At 38.2% G+C, this 16,564-nt stretch overlaps 1 protein-coding gene across 4 annotated transcripts in view; it reads right to left on the bottom strand.

Moving 5' to 3' along the window:
* The window catches only part of SRGAP1 (SLIT-ROBO Rho GTPase activating protein 1), a 139,733-nt gene that overhangs the window by 54,358 nt on the left and 68,811 nt on the right, over positions 1-16,564 (bottom strand). For all 4 annotated transcript variants that reach the window (XR_001991449.3, XM_030237956.2, XM_018919678.3 and 1 more), the window contains exons 3-4: positions 14,853-15,015; positions 6,611-6,673 (exon numbers count right to left, since the gene is read on the bottom strand). Coding sequence is in view for 3 of the 4 variants with exons in the window: in XM_030237956.2 (XP_030093816.2) it covers positions 6,611-6,673; positions 14,853-15,015 (226 nt within the window). In the remaining variant the exon portion in view is untranslated. The remainder of the gene's footprint in view (positions 1-6,610; positions 6,674-14,852; positions 15,016-16,564) is intronic.

The following is a 16,564-nucleotide window of genomic DNA, read 5'->3' as shown; positions in this document are numbered from 1 at the left end:
GACTGAGGGGAGAGCTCATTGCCATCTGCAACTTCCTCATAAGGGGCAGACATTGATTTCTTCTCTGTGGTGACCAGTGACAGGTCCCAAGGGAATGGCCTGAAATTGTCATGGGAAGTTTAATTTGGATATTAGAAAAAAGTTCTTCACCCTGAGGGTGGCTGGGCACTGGAACAGACTCTCTAGGGAAGTGGTCACGGCACCAAGCCCTTCCTGAGTTCAGGAAGTATCTGGGTAAGATTCTAGGGCACATGACATCACTGTTGGGGACGGTGTTATGCAGGGCCAGGAGATGGATTCTGTAATCCTTGAGGGTCCATTCCAACTAAGCATATTCTGTGATTCTGTATCAAATATATCTAAAAGTTTTCTAACTGCATCTCAAAGCACCTAAGTGGAAACAAGGATTTGTTCTGCTTGCCAAAAGCAGCAGTTCTTAAACCAGCAGATTAGGCATAAATGTCCTTCTGCAGTGGCTGTCACTGAAGCTTGCCTCCTTATTGAAAGAAGCACTACTTGAACGAGTACAAGGGTATCTCTGTTCTCACCAATATCTCCACACTGACTCCACTAGCTTCACATCACCAAGGAGTGTTTTTTCTTCTCACTACTTGCTTACAGCACATGCTACCAAATCCAGAGTTCTCACTCTACACTGATTGATAGGCAAGTTTTGTGGGAGAACTACATGGAACTCATAGCCTTCACAGGAAACCAAGACGTCTACTTGAAATCCATGTTCTCACAACAAATTCTGCACAAGTTCTTGGTACAAATGGTTTCTTAAATAACTAAAATTCAAAAATAAGTCCTTTCTCTGTATTCACAGTGCTGGACATTAGACAGTCAGTCCTACCCAAGCTTCACTGGCTTAGGAATCAATGTAGACTCTGTAAAGAGCAGTGATCAGCCTAGGCACGTGACTCCTGTCCAGTTTGTTATATTGATAGTATGTTTATCTCATGCACAAGTGACATCATTATTTTGCAAGCCTTTGGGGAAAACGTCTTAATGATTTCTGAGCCTTTTTATGACGTGTCAATGCTTTTTTAAGAGCTGATATTGCAGCAGCTGAACTTAATTTGAGAAAGCATTAGAGAGACACGTAAAAATTGTGGAAAAATAAATGGGACCAAGCTAGGGAGTTGGCTCCCAAGTATTTTAGTACATACTTCCCCAACAAATTGGCTTAGAATTTGCTGGCTAAGTTGCATATATGATTCTTTCCCTTAACACTATGTCATCTTTCTGCCTTGGAGTTTTAAAGATTGTTAGATACTGTTAAACACATTAACAGGCTTTCCTAAACAGACTTACTGTATGGAAAGTTCAGAGATTTGTAGGCCTCTGATCTATGAACATGCAACAGATTCACAGATCTGTTACTCAAAGTATGAAACATGTAATAATGCTTCTCAAATATCCACCAAACTGTTGAACTGACACCATCCTGTGAGAGCATCCACCACTGAACTGACTTTAGTTAGTCTCCAAACTGCTTACTGATCAGCCATCAAGTACACACTGAAAAAAGAGAGCAAGGTTGTAATTTTGCAGATGCTGAACTGTCATAATGATATTTTCTGCATTTCTCCACTGCAGTGAATCAGCACTGTTAAAAGCATACTAGTACCTTTCTAAAATTAAGTCTGGAGTTTATATCCTATTAATTTAGCAGGTTTATTCTGCTGATCCAGTGATATATATTTGTCAGATGACTGTGTCAGACTACAAGCAGATGAAAAAGATTATGCTATCCTAACTATGTACTCTCACATTTGTAGGTGACAGACTGTTCACTTGGTAGCATAAACATCTTAATTTGTGTGCCAAAGCTTCAGCATTGTTCGTAAGAGCTCAGCAAATAGGCTTAAGGCAGAAGTTGTATTTATCACAAGCAAGGACACACTAGAGTACATCCTTATGTAATTATTTTATTTAACCCCACAGTTATCTAGGCAAATCCATCAACAAGACAATAATTAGTGCTATACTTCTATGGGCCATAAGTGAAGAATGTGCCCATAGCAGGGGACTAGCTTTCCTTCTCCACAAGCATACTTCTTTTCTAGAAAACTCAAACCAAGGCAAGATTGAAAGCTACAGAGTTAAGATAGATTGAAATGACTCTGTTAACATGTACTTTATTTTTATAATAAAACTGTGTCATTGAGAGCTTTTTCACAGTGTTTCTTGGGAAATAGTAATTTCCTAGCTCATCCCTGGCGTATTTATCAGGTTTGAATTGTTTTAGAATTGTCTCTGCTAAGCTGTGAGTTCTTCTCAGAAGGTGGAGTCACAAGGGTTTCATTAAATTTGGTTAGTTAGTGCTCTACACAAGAAATAAACAAAATCTTATGCCCATTTTACTACACCAGTGGCCTCTAGCAGTTAAGCAGGCTCAGTATGAGCTGTTGTCAGCATCCTGTTCACTCATTCCAAGCCAAACTCTGCTGTCATTTTAGGAATTGTCACTTATATATTACTATCAGTACAGGATTACTGATTTCACCTTCTCAGATCTCTGATGCGCCACAGTAAACTGAACTTAACTTTTTGAAGATAAATCAGATTCTGTGTTATTTCAGCAAAGAAACAAAGAAAATCTGTCAGCAACTACCTTGAAAAATTAATCAGCCAGGATTTTTCAAGAATAAGATAAATCAATGAAAAATGCAAGTGGCACAGCAGCCCTGTCTTTTTTAACATCCAAGTTGCTTTGGACTGTCCTCACTTTTTCCTTTTTCTGAGCACTTTACATTTGCATTGCTTGTGAAATGTGTGATGCCAGTAGGACTAATGGAAGGCCAAGTGGGAGCCATGATGATGTACTTTGATGATGTGCATCACTTTTCTATGCCATGTGCCCTCAGCCTTATTACTGGAACAGCTTTGTATTTTCACCAACCCTGGGACCTTCCTGACGTCTTTAGAAGACATTTATGAATTTGTCCTGACCCCTGAATAAGTCCAGTGAAGACCTCTCTCCAACACAAGAAAAGTGTCTGCCTACCTTCTGTTCCCTGTCATTCCCCATCATTCAGATACTATTGCTATATACCAGTTCTTGATCTGACAAGGCAAGGTATTTTAGCTTCCCAGAGAAATAGAAGAAGAGTTGACTGGGGAGTTTTCTATGTTGCAAAGATGATGCATTGCAAAGTCAATAATCTGTTGTCTCTTTAAGCCAATGTGTAAGAAGATTTCTAAATTAATCAGTTCACAAAAGAATAAACCAAACATCTTCCAGCTTTCCATTTGACCAACTTTTCTTCTTGTAAATGCCAGGCAAAACTCCTTTCTGTGACCCCACACAACTAACTGAGCTCTTCTTTCCCCATCCCCCTCAATCAAAAGGTACACTTCATTGTAATTTCTATAGCTTATATTCTCATCTGAAACACGGGACTGATTCCTGGCTTGCACTGGCTGAAAGTGTGGCAAGGAGAGGAGTAAGGGAGGAGTGCAGCAGCTGGGACACTGCAGACCTGAAAATACTGACTGTCTGGCACGGAGACACCAGGCACAGTTTTAAGTACCTGCCAGTCATAATTTACTGAACTCACAAAGATACAAAATGAAGCTTAGCTATTAAATTAGTTTTAAAATGATGTTTTCAGTCCTAATTTTAAAATCCATGCATAAAATACTGAAAATTGAAAATACAGAGTTTTAAAATGCTTTTTTGTTAGTTGTAAAACTTGTCGAAAACCTATGTAATGTAACATTTAAACAAACCTTTACATAGAAGAGATAGACAATTAGAAAGTAAGGTTTCCCTTACAAAATTCTGATTATTCCAGCAAAATAAGCCCACTTTGTTCTGAGAACATCTGAAGTTGTTCACGTGCTTCTGTTCTTATTTCTTCAACAATCCTCTACATGCTGTGTAGTTTTAATGAGGACAGCACAAGCTAAAGGCCTTAATTTACAGACCTTTGCTGTAAAATAAGGCATGATGATAAGAAATAGCCAGGTTATTAGACCTTCTTCATACATACTATAAGCTCTAATACTTGCTCCTTACTCAGAGGCTTTAGAGGTACTTAAATTCCAATATGACACCCCATTCTAAGTTACATTTCATGAAGGCACCTTTCCTTTCAAACAAATAGAACTAAGCAGTAGGGAGAGACTTCAGTATTAGTATATTACTCACAGATTCCATATAAATTCGCGCTTTTTTTTTGGAGACAATGATTTATCTCACAATAGAAAGACTGATTTTTTAAAAACTTCTCCCCCCTCTATAAATCATGGGGTAAACAAGTAGATGACATTTCCTTTTTGTGACTGAGAAATGTCACTGCTGGAGATTAAAACTGTTGATACTTGTTCTGATAAGGCCACTATGATCTTATTCTGTACACAGTAAATGTCATAAAGAATTAAATGAGGTCCCCATCTGTCTAGATACTGTTCTATCTTTATGTACATGAGTAGATATAATACACAGATATGATGATGACCATTCTAAACATTCAAGCAGTGAAACAGATGCAACTTTGCACCATATTGTCACTTTATTATGTGTGGGCTTTATTTAGCTAAATGTGGACATGAACAGCTGACCAAGCTCTTAGCAATCAATGAAAAGCTGGACAATGATGTTAACAGTACAGATCACTTAATCTGAAGCAGATTCTTGCATCTGATTAAAGGGGTCTCATCTGTCCATATTAGATTTCCAGGGACTTTAGCTGGAACACAGATAGCATGCTAAGATATTTGTATCTACATTGCAGATGTCTGAAAATCAGGTAAGTAAATTCCATCCCAAGAAACCATCTTGCAGCAGTGGCCTGACTCAAATTGTGGACAAATTCAGAATTTTTATAGCATAAAAAATATTCCCATTAAAAAAAAAATCTTAAATTCTGAGAAAGGAATTAGCACGCACTGGAAGCCATAATATGGAAGTTAATACCTGATGAAATCTGATGGTTATCAGTGTGCATATATAGCACTAGTGTGAGGAAAAAGAATGAAAATACCGAAGTACAGTCCTGCAGATTCTCAGTGGTACTTCAGAAAAGTATTTCAGCACATGCCTCACTGTTTCCCTACCCTGGGAGCACAGGCACTAATCCCAAGCCTCGCCAGACACTGGAGTTATGCAACTGTTTAATTGAAACAAGGCTGCATCTTCAGGGCTTATTCAGCACTGGAGTCCCACTTGTGCCATGGCTCCTGCAGCTGCTGATCCCCTGCAGCTGTGAGAATTGTCTGCGCCTATCGCTGCTTTGCAGAAGCTGATCCCAGAACACTTCACTGACTGCAGGCCTCAGCCAAGAAGGCTTTGCAGTATCACACCCTACAAAATCCTGGCGGTTTCAGACTCAAGAAACCCCAAAGAAAATCCCAAACAAAACAAAAAAAGTGGTGGTTTAGGAAGGCCTTGGGAATCTGCGTCTGTAACAACTAAAAAGAACTCAAGGCAGAAAGACAAGACTAATTTTCTTTGGATCTCCTTTTTGCCACCTAAGTTGTTCTTGTGTTTAAATGTTCTTCAGCCCATCTACTGATGGCTCCAGAGTTTTCCCTAGGTCAAAAGAAAAATCACTAAGATGCACAAAACTAATGTTAGGGCTCTGCCTGTGGAGAAGTGATCACTGATAGCTTCCTAAACTTCACAAATGTTTCTTGATATCACTACTGTAAGGTTTTTTTATGGTACTCCAAATCTTGGGGAACAGGGGTGCCTAGAGATTGTTATACAGGGTACTGGAGCATATATGTTTCAGTTCTTCCAGACAAAAAAAAAAAAAAAAAAGGGCATTTAAATGTACAACTTCCTGAATGAGCAGAAATCAACAGGCTTTTATAAGAGATGCATATCACCAATTCATCTAAATTCTACAGCTGTGTTTCAAAAAAAGGGTAATTTTTGCTTCTTTTCTTTTTCACAACATACCACCTCAGAAAATAGCTGGGGAAATAATTATCAGGTAGATGAGACATTGTTTTGTAGTACCAAGTTGTGTAAATGGGTTTCAAACAAGAAAATAGAAATTCAGACCTAAGTTTTCTAAGTTCTGCTGATTCCTACGGATCAGCAGGAGCTTGCCAGAATGTTGACAGTGTTTTTTTTTCTTGATCTCTCTAAATGGTATGGGAAGTCTGCAAAACCCTCTGTTTTTCCTTTCATTATTTACTTATCCCAGTCAGGGATGGGGAAGGGCACATAAGTAACATTTAGATAGCACAGCACTGGATCTGCAAACACCTATGATTTTTATGGACTTTAGTCCATAAAAACAAGTCAAACTAAGCAGCATGGACAAAAACAAAGCAGAAAAGAAAGAAGTTTGCTCTGGTAAGCTCTGAGTAGAAATGTTTCATTAATAAACAACAAAAGTTCTAATAAACTGGCTTACCAGAGTCTGGGGGGAAAAAAGAGTTGAAAGTAAAGAGTAATCCTGAAAGCATTAGCGTATGTATTTTAAACAAATGAGTAGTCTTTTCAAAAATATAGTTTAGGCTTGTGTAAAACATAAAAATAAGTAACTCCACTGGGGGTAACATAGTGGATGAAAGTCCACTTAAAGCTTACAGAAGTAGTCTGATATGGAACTTGTATAAGATAAGCTAAGTAAGTAACTGTACTTACTGTGTAAAGCTCGTTAAGTACTTTCATTAAGTCTTCATGAAGCTGAAATGAAATCTCTTTACTCTGTAATTAAAAAGAATCATTAGAAAAGGGCATGTAAAAACTGCATCATACACTTGTTTCTTGATATTTATACTCATTGCTCATCCTAGACAGTGAATGCAATGTTGCTCCCAAAAACCATTCTGAATGACAGTGCACTAAAAAGAATGATTTAGGGATGCAGAGGCAGACAGATAACATCTGGACAGAAGACTCCTAAAAAGAAACCCAGAAGTAATTTAAAGGTATTTTTCCCATAAAGCATCAGGAAATTAGGTGCCAACAGAAAGGGGAAAGTTTAAGATTAATATTTTTAACAGAACAAACTGTGTACTGTTTTATAATTGCTATGATATATACAAAACCGAAACCATGCAGAATGTGATATTCTAAAGGGACATCCTGCCCAATTTTGCATCTAGTCTTTGTTTCTCAGCACATACAACTATCTAAATATTTATGCAAGAAATAATTGTGGCTCCTCTTTGAAACAGATACCCAACTGCATAATATTCCACAGAGTGGGCTGCTGAACCAGCTTTGTTTAGCTTTTCTGGACTGTGACTTTACTTTCATTCTAACCCAGAAAAAAAAAGAAATGCTTAGCAGCAGTTATTATCAAAGCAAATATGTCAAAACAAGAGCATTTAATTGGAGTCTCATTGAAATATATTCCTTTGTTAGTTTTCCACAGCAGCTCAATCTGATGAAAATGGTGGCAACTGTGCAAGAATTGAAGGTGTTTCTATCATGGCCTTTGGAAAGCAGCTACAGAACAGAGCTATGGGACTTGGCAAACAGCCTGGCTACGCTTCTGCTGTGATGCTCAGCATTCTAAACATCCATGCTGGAAGCATCAGATTTTTTTTCTGTGAATAAATTGATAATTAGTCTGGCTTCTAAAAACTTCAACAGCATGATAGAGAATGGCCTTAGCTATGAGAAGTACTTTGTATTTGTATGGAAGCCAAAGGAAAATCCTCAGGGACAACTCATCTCCAAAGCTGCTAGCGCATACTTGGCCATCACTAAAACACCTGAAGGAATAATGGGTTTCTGAATGAGAATTTGCAGCACAACATCCACGTATGAGGAGAAACCATGAGGAGAAACCACACCACACATCCCACCCATTGTGTCTTCCAGGAGGATGAAACACATACATACAGTAGCTCAGACAGAAAATTTGGGGTGTTTTTTTCTCCTGCTCCTACTATCCTACTTTGGCACCCATCATATCACTTATCAGTATTCACTCCAATCATTAAATGCAAGATGGTTTTACACTGACAAGAATCTAGGAATATAACTTAAAAAAACACTTCAGTGACATTCTTGTATTCCCAAGGGCATTAGCTGCAGTAGCTCAGGCACAGTAAGACAAGTGCTCTGAAGCTGAGGTACACAGAATTACTGTGAAACTTTCCTTGTTGCTTATACTTTTCAAAGACGTATTTTCATGAGGTATGCATTAGTTCCAAAGTATCTAGAACTCAAGGCTTACTACTTCCATTTCTTTGCAAATATAGATTATTTTCATCTAATAAGAAGAACAAATTTCTTATATGTAACAGTAGAGTGCTTATGAAGAATTGAAAAGGACTGCAGATTTGCAAGCTGCTGTAGGGAAATGCCGTAAAATCTTTAGCAAAAATTCTGAGTTGCTTTTCATTGCTTTACATTGGCACCCTGCCTTTAAAAGTCAGCAGCACAGCTCTAACACAGCTTACACATCTCCTCAAAGCTCCAGGAAGAGGCCAACTGTTTATTCTTGGATAGATGGTTCTATAGTGCTGAATGTGAGTGGTTTTTAACATTACTTGAGCAGAAAAAAGGGCAAAGCATACAAATAAGATGTTTGACATTAAGACGAGAGCATGCCCATGTAGGAGAGAACTCTAGATGAAGTGCAGCTTCAAGCAGTTTATCCCTTTCAACTGTTGCTCACAGCCATCTTGAGGCTGATGAGAAGTCAAGCCCTAAATACAGCAACAGCAATTCTAAGGCAGGATGCCTTAACATGGTAGTGCAGAAGTTTGTTTGAAAAGGTGAGACAGAAAACCCCAAATAAATTTTCTCTTTACCCCTTGAGATTTTACTGTAAGCAAAGCACACACAGTTCATTGAAGGATGGACCCTCCCCTTAATGCAGTCCCACCTTGATGCAAGTAGACACCAGATGAGCTGAGGATTTGGTGAATGATCACTATTTACTAGGACCCATTTTTTCCCTTTGCTCCTTTCAAGCTCTGTCCAGACTGAAATACAAGCAGTCCAGCCCTCAGGATTTATTGGCTATCATGCATACATGATAGGGCAACACAGTGATCAAGGGTAAATTTGAAAGTGAATGGAAGAGATCACAATAGAGAAAGATGCTTTTATAGAAGGACAAGAAGCTTTAAAATGGAAAGCAAAAAGAGAAGGAGGGAGGTGATCAGCAAAAAGAGTGAAAATTGGGAAGTGACAACAAAGCAATGCCACACAATCACAAAGGAATCATCCCTCCACCACTTCATGTGTGGACTCCAACTAGCAGAGGATGCCTGCAGTGATGGATAACATTTTAAACTATTTCAATTCTGATGAAAGATTTTGAAGAAATTGTCAAAAAAAATATTGAAATTTGGTTAAACTTAGCAGTATAAAAGGGATTTATTTTTCAAGAACTAATACATTTTTCTTTACCATTTAGGATCAAGAAACACTGACTTGAGTGGCAAGCAATATAGCTTTTAGTGTGTAATATATGCCATGTACCAGTTAAGAAGTGAATTTAGTTTCAGTGATTAATTGCTTTCCTATTTCTTGCTTATGCTACTTATTCCCTGCAGTAGGGTTCAGCATGTGTGAATGGTGTGCTCCTCTAGGAGCCTGTCCACAGGGTACCCAAACAACAGAAAGTAAGATGCAGCACACATTTTCCCAGAGCTGAGTTGATAGCTCTAAGCAGGCTATTAAAACCAGACAAACAATCACTGAAGGAGCTTAGTTATTCACCGTGCCTCTGAGAAATGCACTAGTACCTATTAACCAAAGGAATGAAGAATATAATAAAATGTTAGAGCACATGCAAATTCCTGCTAAAAATATTATATATGTTACTAATCTGATGCAAGACATTAAGAGACAGTAGTGTATTGTTTTCACATGCTAGCAGCATAGATCATACACATGCAACCAACAAGCAAATGTACCTAAACCCTCCTTTCAGTATGTGCTCAAGCTTCAACACATCAGAGCTCCTACTGATGTTATCAAGATTTGTACTTCTGGATAGAAGTCTGAGAAACTTAAAATTTTATTCCACATTAATATATTTTCATTGAAGTCTGTTTAAATTTTTTCCATACATTTCAGCTAAAGCATAATTTGGCACTCCAGCTTTACTCTTGTTTATTTTCACTGAAATTTAAGGGTCAGTCCAGTTCTTCCTGGAACTCTTTAGTGTCTGTATTTAGCCTACACAACACTACTCAGTTAACATAATTTAAGGAAAATATTCTGTGCCTATTGCTTTTAAATAAGCCTGCTGCTGGTCCCCGTGGGAAGTGAAGTGCAAACCCTTCTTTTATGGAGGTTTCATGAGCTGCGTGACACTAACATAGCCAACTCAGTAAAATTTTGTCCCAGACTTGCCAGTCTATAGCAACAAACAGCTTTGTTATCCTTTTAAACATTTAAATGTTTAAGAAAATGATGCAAAAAATTTATATGCCACAATCTGTATAACACCAAACAGATTCAGTAGGTAGTCATATTCCTTGTTAATAGCCAGATTAAGGAACTAAAATATTTATTGTGCTTGGTTTCTCCAGCATCTTTTACTGTAAACATTGGAAGATATGTTCATCTTGGCTTATGCAGATTTCTGTCCAAGGAAAATACATGTTTATAAATTATAAATATACAGATCTGCTTAAGGATTTTGTAAGTATGTGTTTATACAGTTGATTATTACTGCTGGGGTAACCAGAATCACTGCATAATACTTTTCCCTTCTGCTTGACATTTCTCCTTATTACTTTATTCTTTAATTGTCCCCATGAGGCCAGCTACCCCATCTCCCTGAAGAAACATGCAAGCATGCAAGGTTTGAACTCCGCTACTTCATTTTTGCAATTTTATGTGCAGCATGAAGGGCAGACATCAACGGCAATCTTACTGCTTTTATATGCCAGCAACTTAAAAGAAGAGATTAGATGCCTATCTCAAAGTATGAGGCCTGACATAATGTCTCCCAACAAATGCTACAAAATCTCTGTACTAGATCCTCTCTTGGTCTTGCATTTAGTAGATTTAAAAAGATGCCAGTTCCTGACCCCTGGAAAAAAAAGATTAACCGATAGCTCCTGGGAAAACAAAATTAATTAATATCAACATGTTAAGGAGGCTAGACTAGACAGCAAAGCCATATACAATCAGGTACTTGAATACAACACATCCAGTCCCATTAGACCATGTAAGGCAGAGCCAATAGGGATCATTTCCCCAAAACAATCCAAATATCCAGAAAGATGCATAAATGCACACAAAAGGAAAAACAGAATGATGAAGAACAGAGACTGAGACAAGGATAACGTACAAAGCCTAAGGAACAAGGACACCCTCACCACTATATTTTACCAGATCACATTGGCTATTGCACACACCTTTTACAGAACAAATAGAGAAAGGGGCTGCTACAAACTTATGTCTTGTGTTATATGGCACATAGGAGGGGTAACAAAACAATACTCCAGTGGAAAGCATGGCTGGGAAAGGAGGAAATTATTGATCTTTACTACAATTCAAGCTTGAGTCAATCTTAAGATACAAATTCAAGCCACACTCTTCTAGAAAATGTTGGGCTCACTTCATGGAAAAGTTTCACTTGAGAACCAACACACCCACCAGCAAGATGGAAAAAGTCAGTACTGTCTATCATTGAGAAGCAGAATTGGAAGTCCCATCCTCTTGGAAGGAGAAAGGGAAAGTAAAAAAGAGGAAGTAGAAAGAGTCAAGAAGTTCAGAGTGATTATGACTTTGCTGTTGTCTCCCCTTATCTTGCTTGTGGGCAATGGGGCAATCCACCCTGAGACACTTTTCCTTTCTGCAGCAGGAAGACTGAGGTTTCAGAGCAGCACAATGATGATCTGCTCTGATCATGGGCTTGGTGTGTGTACTTACTCTCCACACTTGGAAATGGAGTAAAGCACCTTGCTGCTACAAGACTGATGGAGAACTAAAACAAGGTAAAAGTAGTGATGTGTAACACCATTAGATTAATAAGCTGTAAGATGTATAACTGGAAGACCTAACAATTGAATACAGAGAAGCTTGACTAACTGCTATTTGTAAATTATAGAATCACAGAACTGTAGACATTACATGCTCTTGAGTCCAATACTGTGAGAGCCAGCAGAGTACAGATATCTCCTGCTCTTGACCGTCGACTGCAGTAAGATACTAAGCACTAGTCTATTTTAAAAATCTTCTTATTTCTGCTTGTTATTTATATTTATTACTTAGAGAGACAGTACATATTTCACAGAACAGTATGATCAGATTCCAGAGCAGAAGTATCTGCAGGACATGGTTTGTCTCTACTTTAATCCAGAATCTGTGAACAGTGAACAAATTCCATATGCTTTCACAGGGATATGATACCTATTGAGACTGATTATACTTTTCTCTGACACTATTTTATTCTAAATACATTTTCTCTGAAAGTAATCTGCAGAATCACAGAAATTGACAGAAATTACTTAAATATGCTATTTGATGTTAAAAAATCTCCAACAAAATCAATGCCATTTTCTTCAGGGAGAATACAATTTTGATGGAGGACACTGTTGACTGTCACCTTTCTCACTCTAAGTGCACCTTCTCTTTGCCCCTCTGACCACTTTCCTGCAAAGAGAACTGTAGCAGAGTACAAGTGTTTTGCATCTGATCTTTTTGTTGCCCAGTAAACATCCATTATGCAGTTCTGTAATACCTTAAGTTAGACTGCTCATTCACATCTCACACAAATTATCACAGGATCATGGAAGGGTTTGGGCTGGAAGAGCTTCATCATCAGTTCTGCACCTGGGAACTAACAGCAAATAAATCACCAGTACCCTGCAGCAAGCACCATAGCAAGAACTATGCACACTGGGGCTCAGTGGAAATACCAACCTTCTGCAACAAGTACTGAGCTTGACAGAATGTCTTAAAAATGTGTGCTCAGAATTGGTACTGGTGAACAAGCACTGCCACATTGAGTCCAAGTGTCCATGAATCTCACTTATACCATACTGAGTCTTCTTGCCACCCTTCCCCTAACGTTAGGGGACTGGCTCAGATCTCTGCACAGAGCCTTTGCTTAGCTCACTCTGACCACGCTCCATCTCAGCTAACAGCTGTTTGAAGTGACACTCTCACACTGAATGTCACCTGGCAAACCCTAATGAAAGGTAGCAAAGGGCTGCTGAGGATCGGGGCTCTACTAGTGTCAGCTTCAGGTTATGCATGGCAGGACCACCTCAATTTCCCTTCTCTTCTTTCCCCTTTTATATTCCCAAGTTAGGAATATAAAAGCAAGAGCAGATGTTAGCTCTTCTTCAAGAAGCTAGGCTAGAAAGAGAACACTTGAAATGTTGCACCTGCATGGGAACAACATGGAGGACAGAAACAAGTTTATCAGGGAGATGGGACAATATGTCTCCTGTTAACACACTGAAAATATCCATGTATTTCCCTTTCCTTTGGAGAGAGAAGCTTCAGCAATCTCCATTAATAAATCATGAGTGAATATAAAAAGACACACACTTGTCCACTGAAAACTTTAACAAGATATGATTTTACAGTCCACCTGGACAGAAGGGAAGAAAAAGCAAAATTTCTAGTGCCAAAAAACTGAACTATGCTGAAAGCAAACAGGTTTGTCTAATAATGCACACCTATTGAAGAAGATACTTCTGAGACATAAACAAAGGGAAAACTATTCCAGATTAAAAAAAAAAAATTCTACTGGTTTGCAACTCTGAGATATCTGCACAATGGCAGTACTGCAGCTCGTTCAAATCACTTTTCTCATTATTGGATCAATTTCTATAACTATTTTCCATTTCATTAAATTGAGTTGTAAATTCATTAAACTGGTCAGTAAATTACAGTTTTACATATCAGACATATTATATGAACAACCCATGACTGAGAAACAATAAACTTCAACTCTGTCCCTGTTACAGGTTTTAATGCATACCAGGAAGTTCAATTTAAGTTTTCACTTTAATTTCCTCCAAGTACAATCTATGTGCTCCCTAAATGATTCTTCTCCCCAACCCAGTACAATCTGGAATTCTGGCTGGGTATATGTGAAACCTGTTTTGAAAACATTAACTTGGGTACTGCAGCTATCACTTCATCACACAATTTACATATTTTAACCTTTGCTCTTCTTGAATTCTTTTGTATGCTGCTTGTCTACCAGCATCTTGCTGTGACTAATATATATGCATTTATAATCTATTTTTCTTTTGAAACATTTTAACAACAATGGCTGCAAACACATTATGTAGATCTTGAGCTAAGGTTGCTTAGAGTGCTTGCTCAGTACATGAGGGATTTAGACACCATGCAAGTGTTATGAAAATACATAACAGTCACAGACAAGGACAAACATGCACAGAGACAACACTTAAAGGATCTAATAGAAATACTTATGTTATCAAAAGTGTATGTTCAGGTTTAATATTAGGAAGAAAAGGAAATACTTTTAGGAGAACTGCAGTGTATGCAACCAACTTTATGTTAAGGGACTAAAAAGTAAACTCTTGCTTTGTATTCAAACTGTTTCATTCACAATGAAATTCTTTTAAAAAATAATTATTTAATACTGTGTTACTATTTTGGGAGTCATAAGTGAAAACTGTTTTCCTTTCTGCATGGGCAGACAAGTGTGCTTTTTAGAGAAGGGCATGCTTTTCCCCCTGCTTTTTGGGTTTTTTTATTCAGCTCTTAAGGTCACCAGCATATACAGCAGGATCCCAGGCATTTCAGCACTAAGTATCTGCTTCAAAGACCAGTCATCAAGAATTTATATGTACGCTAAAACAGATTTTATGCTGTGTGTGCTGAATCTTCTCCTCACAGGCCTCACAGCTATTAGGACACTTTTGCCTCCCTCATGCATCTTATAAGCCTGGATAGAGGGCTGCAGGAGATGCATTACCTTCTTGAACATTCTGGTGGAGTCTTCACTTATCTGCATGAATCGCATGATCACATTGTTCAGGTAGATCTCACTCAGTGTTGCATGGTCTTTGCTTTCTCTTCTCACTTGGTTCAGGAGTAAGTACCAGCAATTCACTGGTGACAAGAGGTTCTGGTCTTTCCTGAGGAAGAAGATATACACATGTATAATGTATAGAAATGAAAAGGTTGTGTTACTAACTGAAACGTCTCACTGACATTTGCAGTCATAATTTGTTACGTAAAAATAGCTGCATCTGAACAGTCTATCCATTCTTGGGATAACTCAGGTTAGGCAAGCCTCAGATGACTTTTAAGATACATTCCAGTCCCATGAGGCGTGGATACTCTGCAAACCACCTGAAAGTATAAAATATCTTGCCACAAAGCTTAGAGATGGACTACTTGTGAATGTTCAAAATCAATAAAGGTCACTCCTGGAAGAGTAACAGTAATTAATTTTTGACATTAGAAATAAACAAGCACTGGAAGCACAACCCAAATCCTCCTTGAGCAAAATTGCAGGTGTAGCTGTCTCACTGCATTGGATTTGTATAACTGAAGTAGAAGAAAATGTCTCAAGCATCCATATTCTGTGAGCAATGCTCATAAATTCACAGCATTCATAAATACATTGCTACTGCTAGTCCTAGATGTGTCAATTACAAGACAAGAGCAGGACTGGACTTTTTCCAGTGATCCAATCCTGAATTCCCATGACAGACTGTTTGCAATGCAGGCCCAGTCCCAGCTTTAATGTAGCATTAAGTGAAATCAAATATGACTTCTCATTTCTTTTTCACAAGGCAAAATAAAAATACATGTAGTATTTTTACTATTACACAACTATTTCACAGACTATAAAAACTTTACATAATTTGTCTTATGATTTTATTGACATTTTTGTATAAAGTCTGCCTTTCAACTAACTGCTCCAGAAACTTGCTGTTCCTTTTTTTTGCCTCTTTTACAGGGATTCTCCTTTAGTTAAAAGGATAAAGCACATGAGGGTAAAACAGGCAGAAGTGGTGATGAACTGAGGGAGAAACTCCTGCAACTCTTGGCAAACTCTTCTAATAATTAGCTATTCTCATTGTTAGAAATATGCCCTTTAATTCCCATCTAATTGTCTACTTTTAGATGTTACCCTCAGAATCAAAGCCACAAGGGATGATTAACAGAAAAATATATCATTAGTGCTTTGCTGTACTATGAATCAGGAGTTAAGAAAATGTCCTCCATTTGTTTCAGATAGACATCTTAACAGTGTTACTTCACAGCCAGGGGTTTTATCAGCCAGGTCAGACAACGTGAGAACTCCTGAAGGGCCATGCTGATACTAGTTGGTCCTCACTGCTTCTGCATGTCCCGAAGCTGATTTCAAAGACCTTCCTGATTGTTCTGGGCTCAATGGTGGGAACAGCTCAGGGGACCAACAACATAGGCCACTTTTGCTGTAACCTGTTCTCAAAGCAGAGAACTGCAAGAGCAAAGACAAAGGTAGAACTCAAGTCGTAACTCCCATGCACAGCTGCCAGTCTGGATTTAACATGTTTAAGAACAAGGAAAGATGCTCGTAAACATAAGGAAAAAAGCTTTTGCCACAAGCAGAATAAAAGCCAGGGCTCTCTGTGAAGTGGTGACATATGCACAGCTGGTTATTTCTGAGAATCACTGAGTAACTAAAATGAA

Source organism: Serinus canaria, chromosome 1A, assembly GCF_022539315.1.
Source record: "Serinus canaria isolate serCan28SL12 chromosome 1A, serCan2020, whole genome shotgun sequence".
Classification (NCBI taxonomy): domain Eukaryota; kingdom Metazoa; phylum Chordata; class Aves; order Passeriformes; family Fringillidae; genus Serinus; species Serinus canaria.
This window is presented reverse-complemented; position numbering and strand designations above follow the sequence as displayed.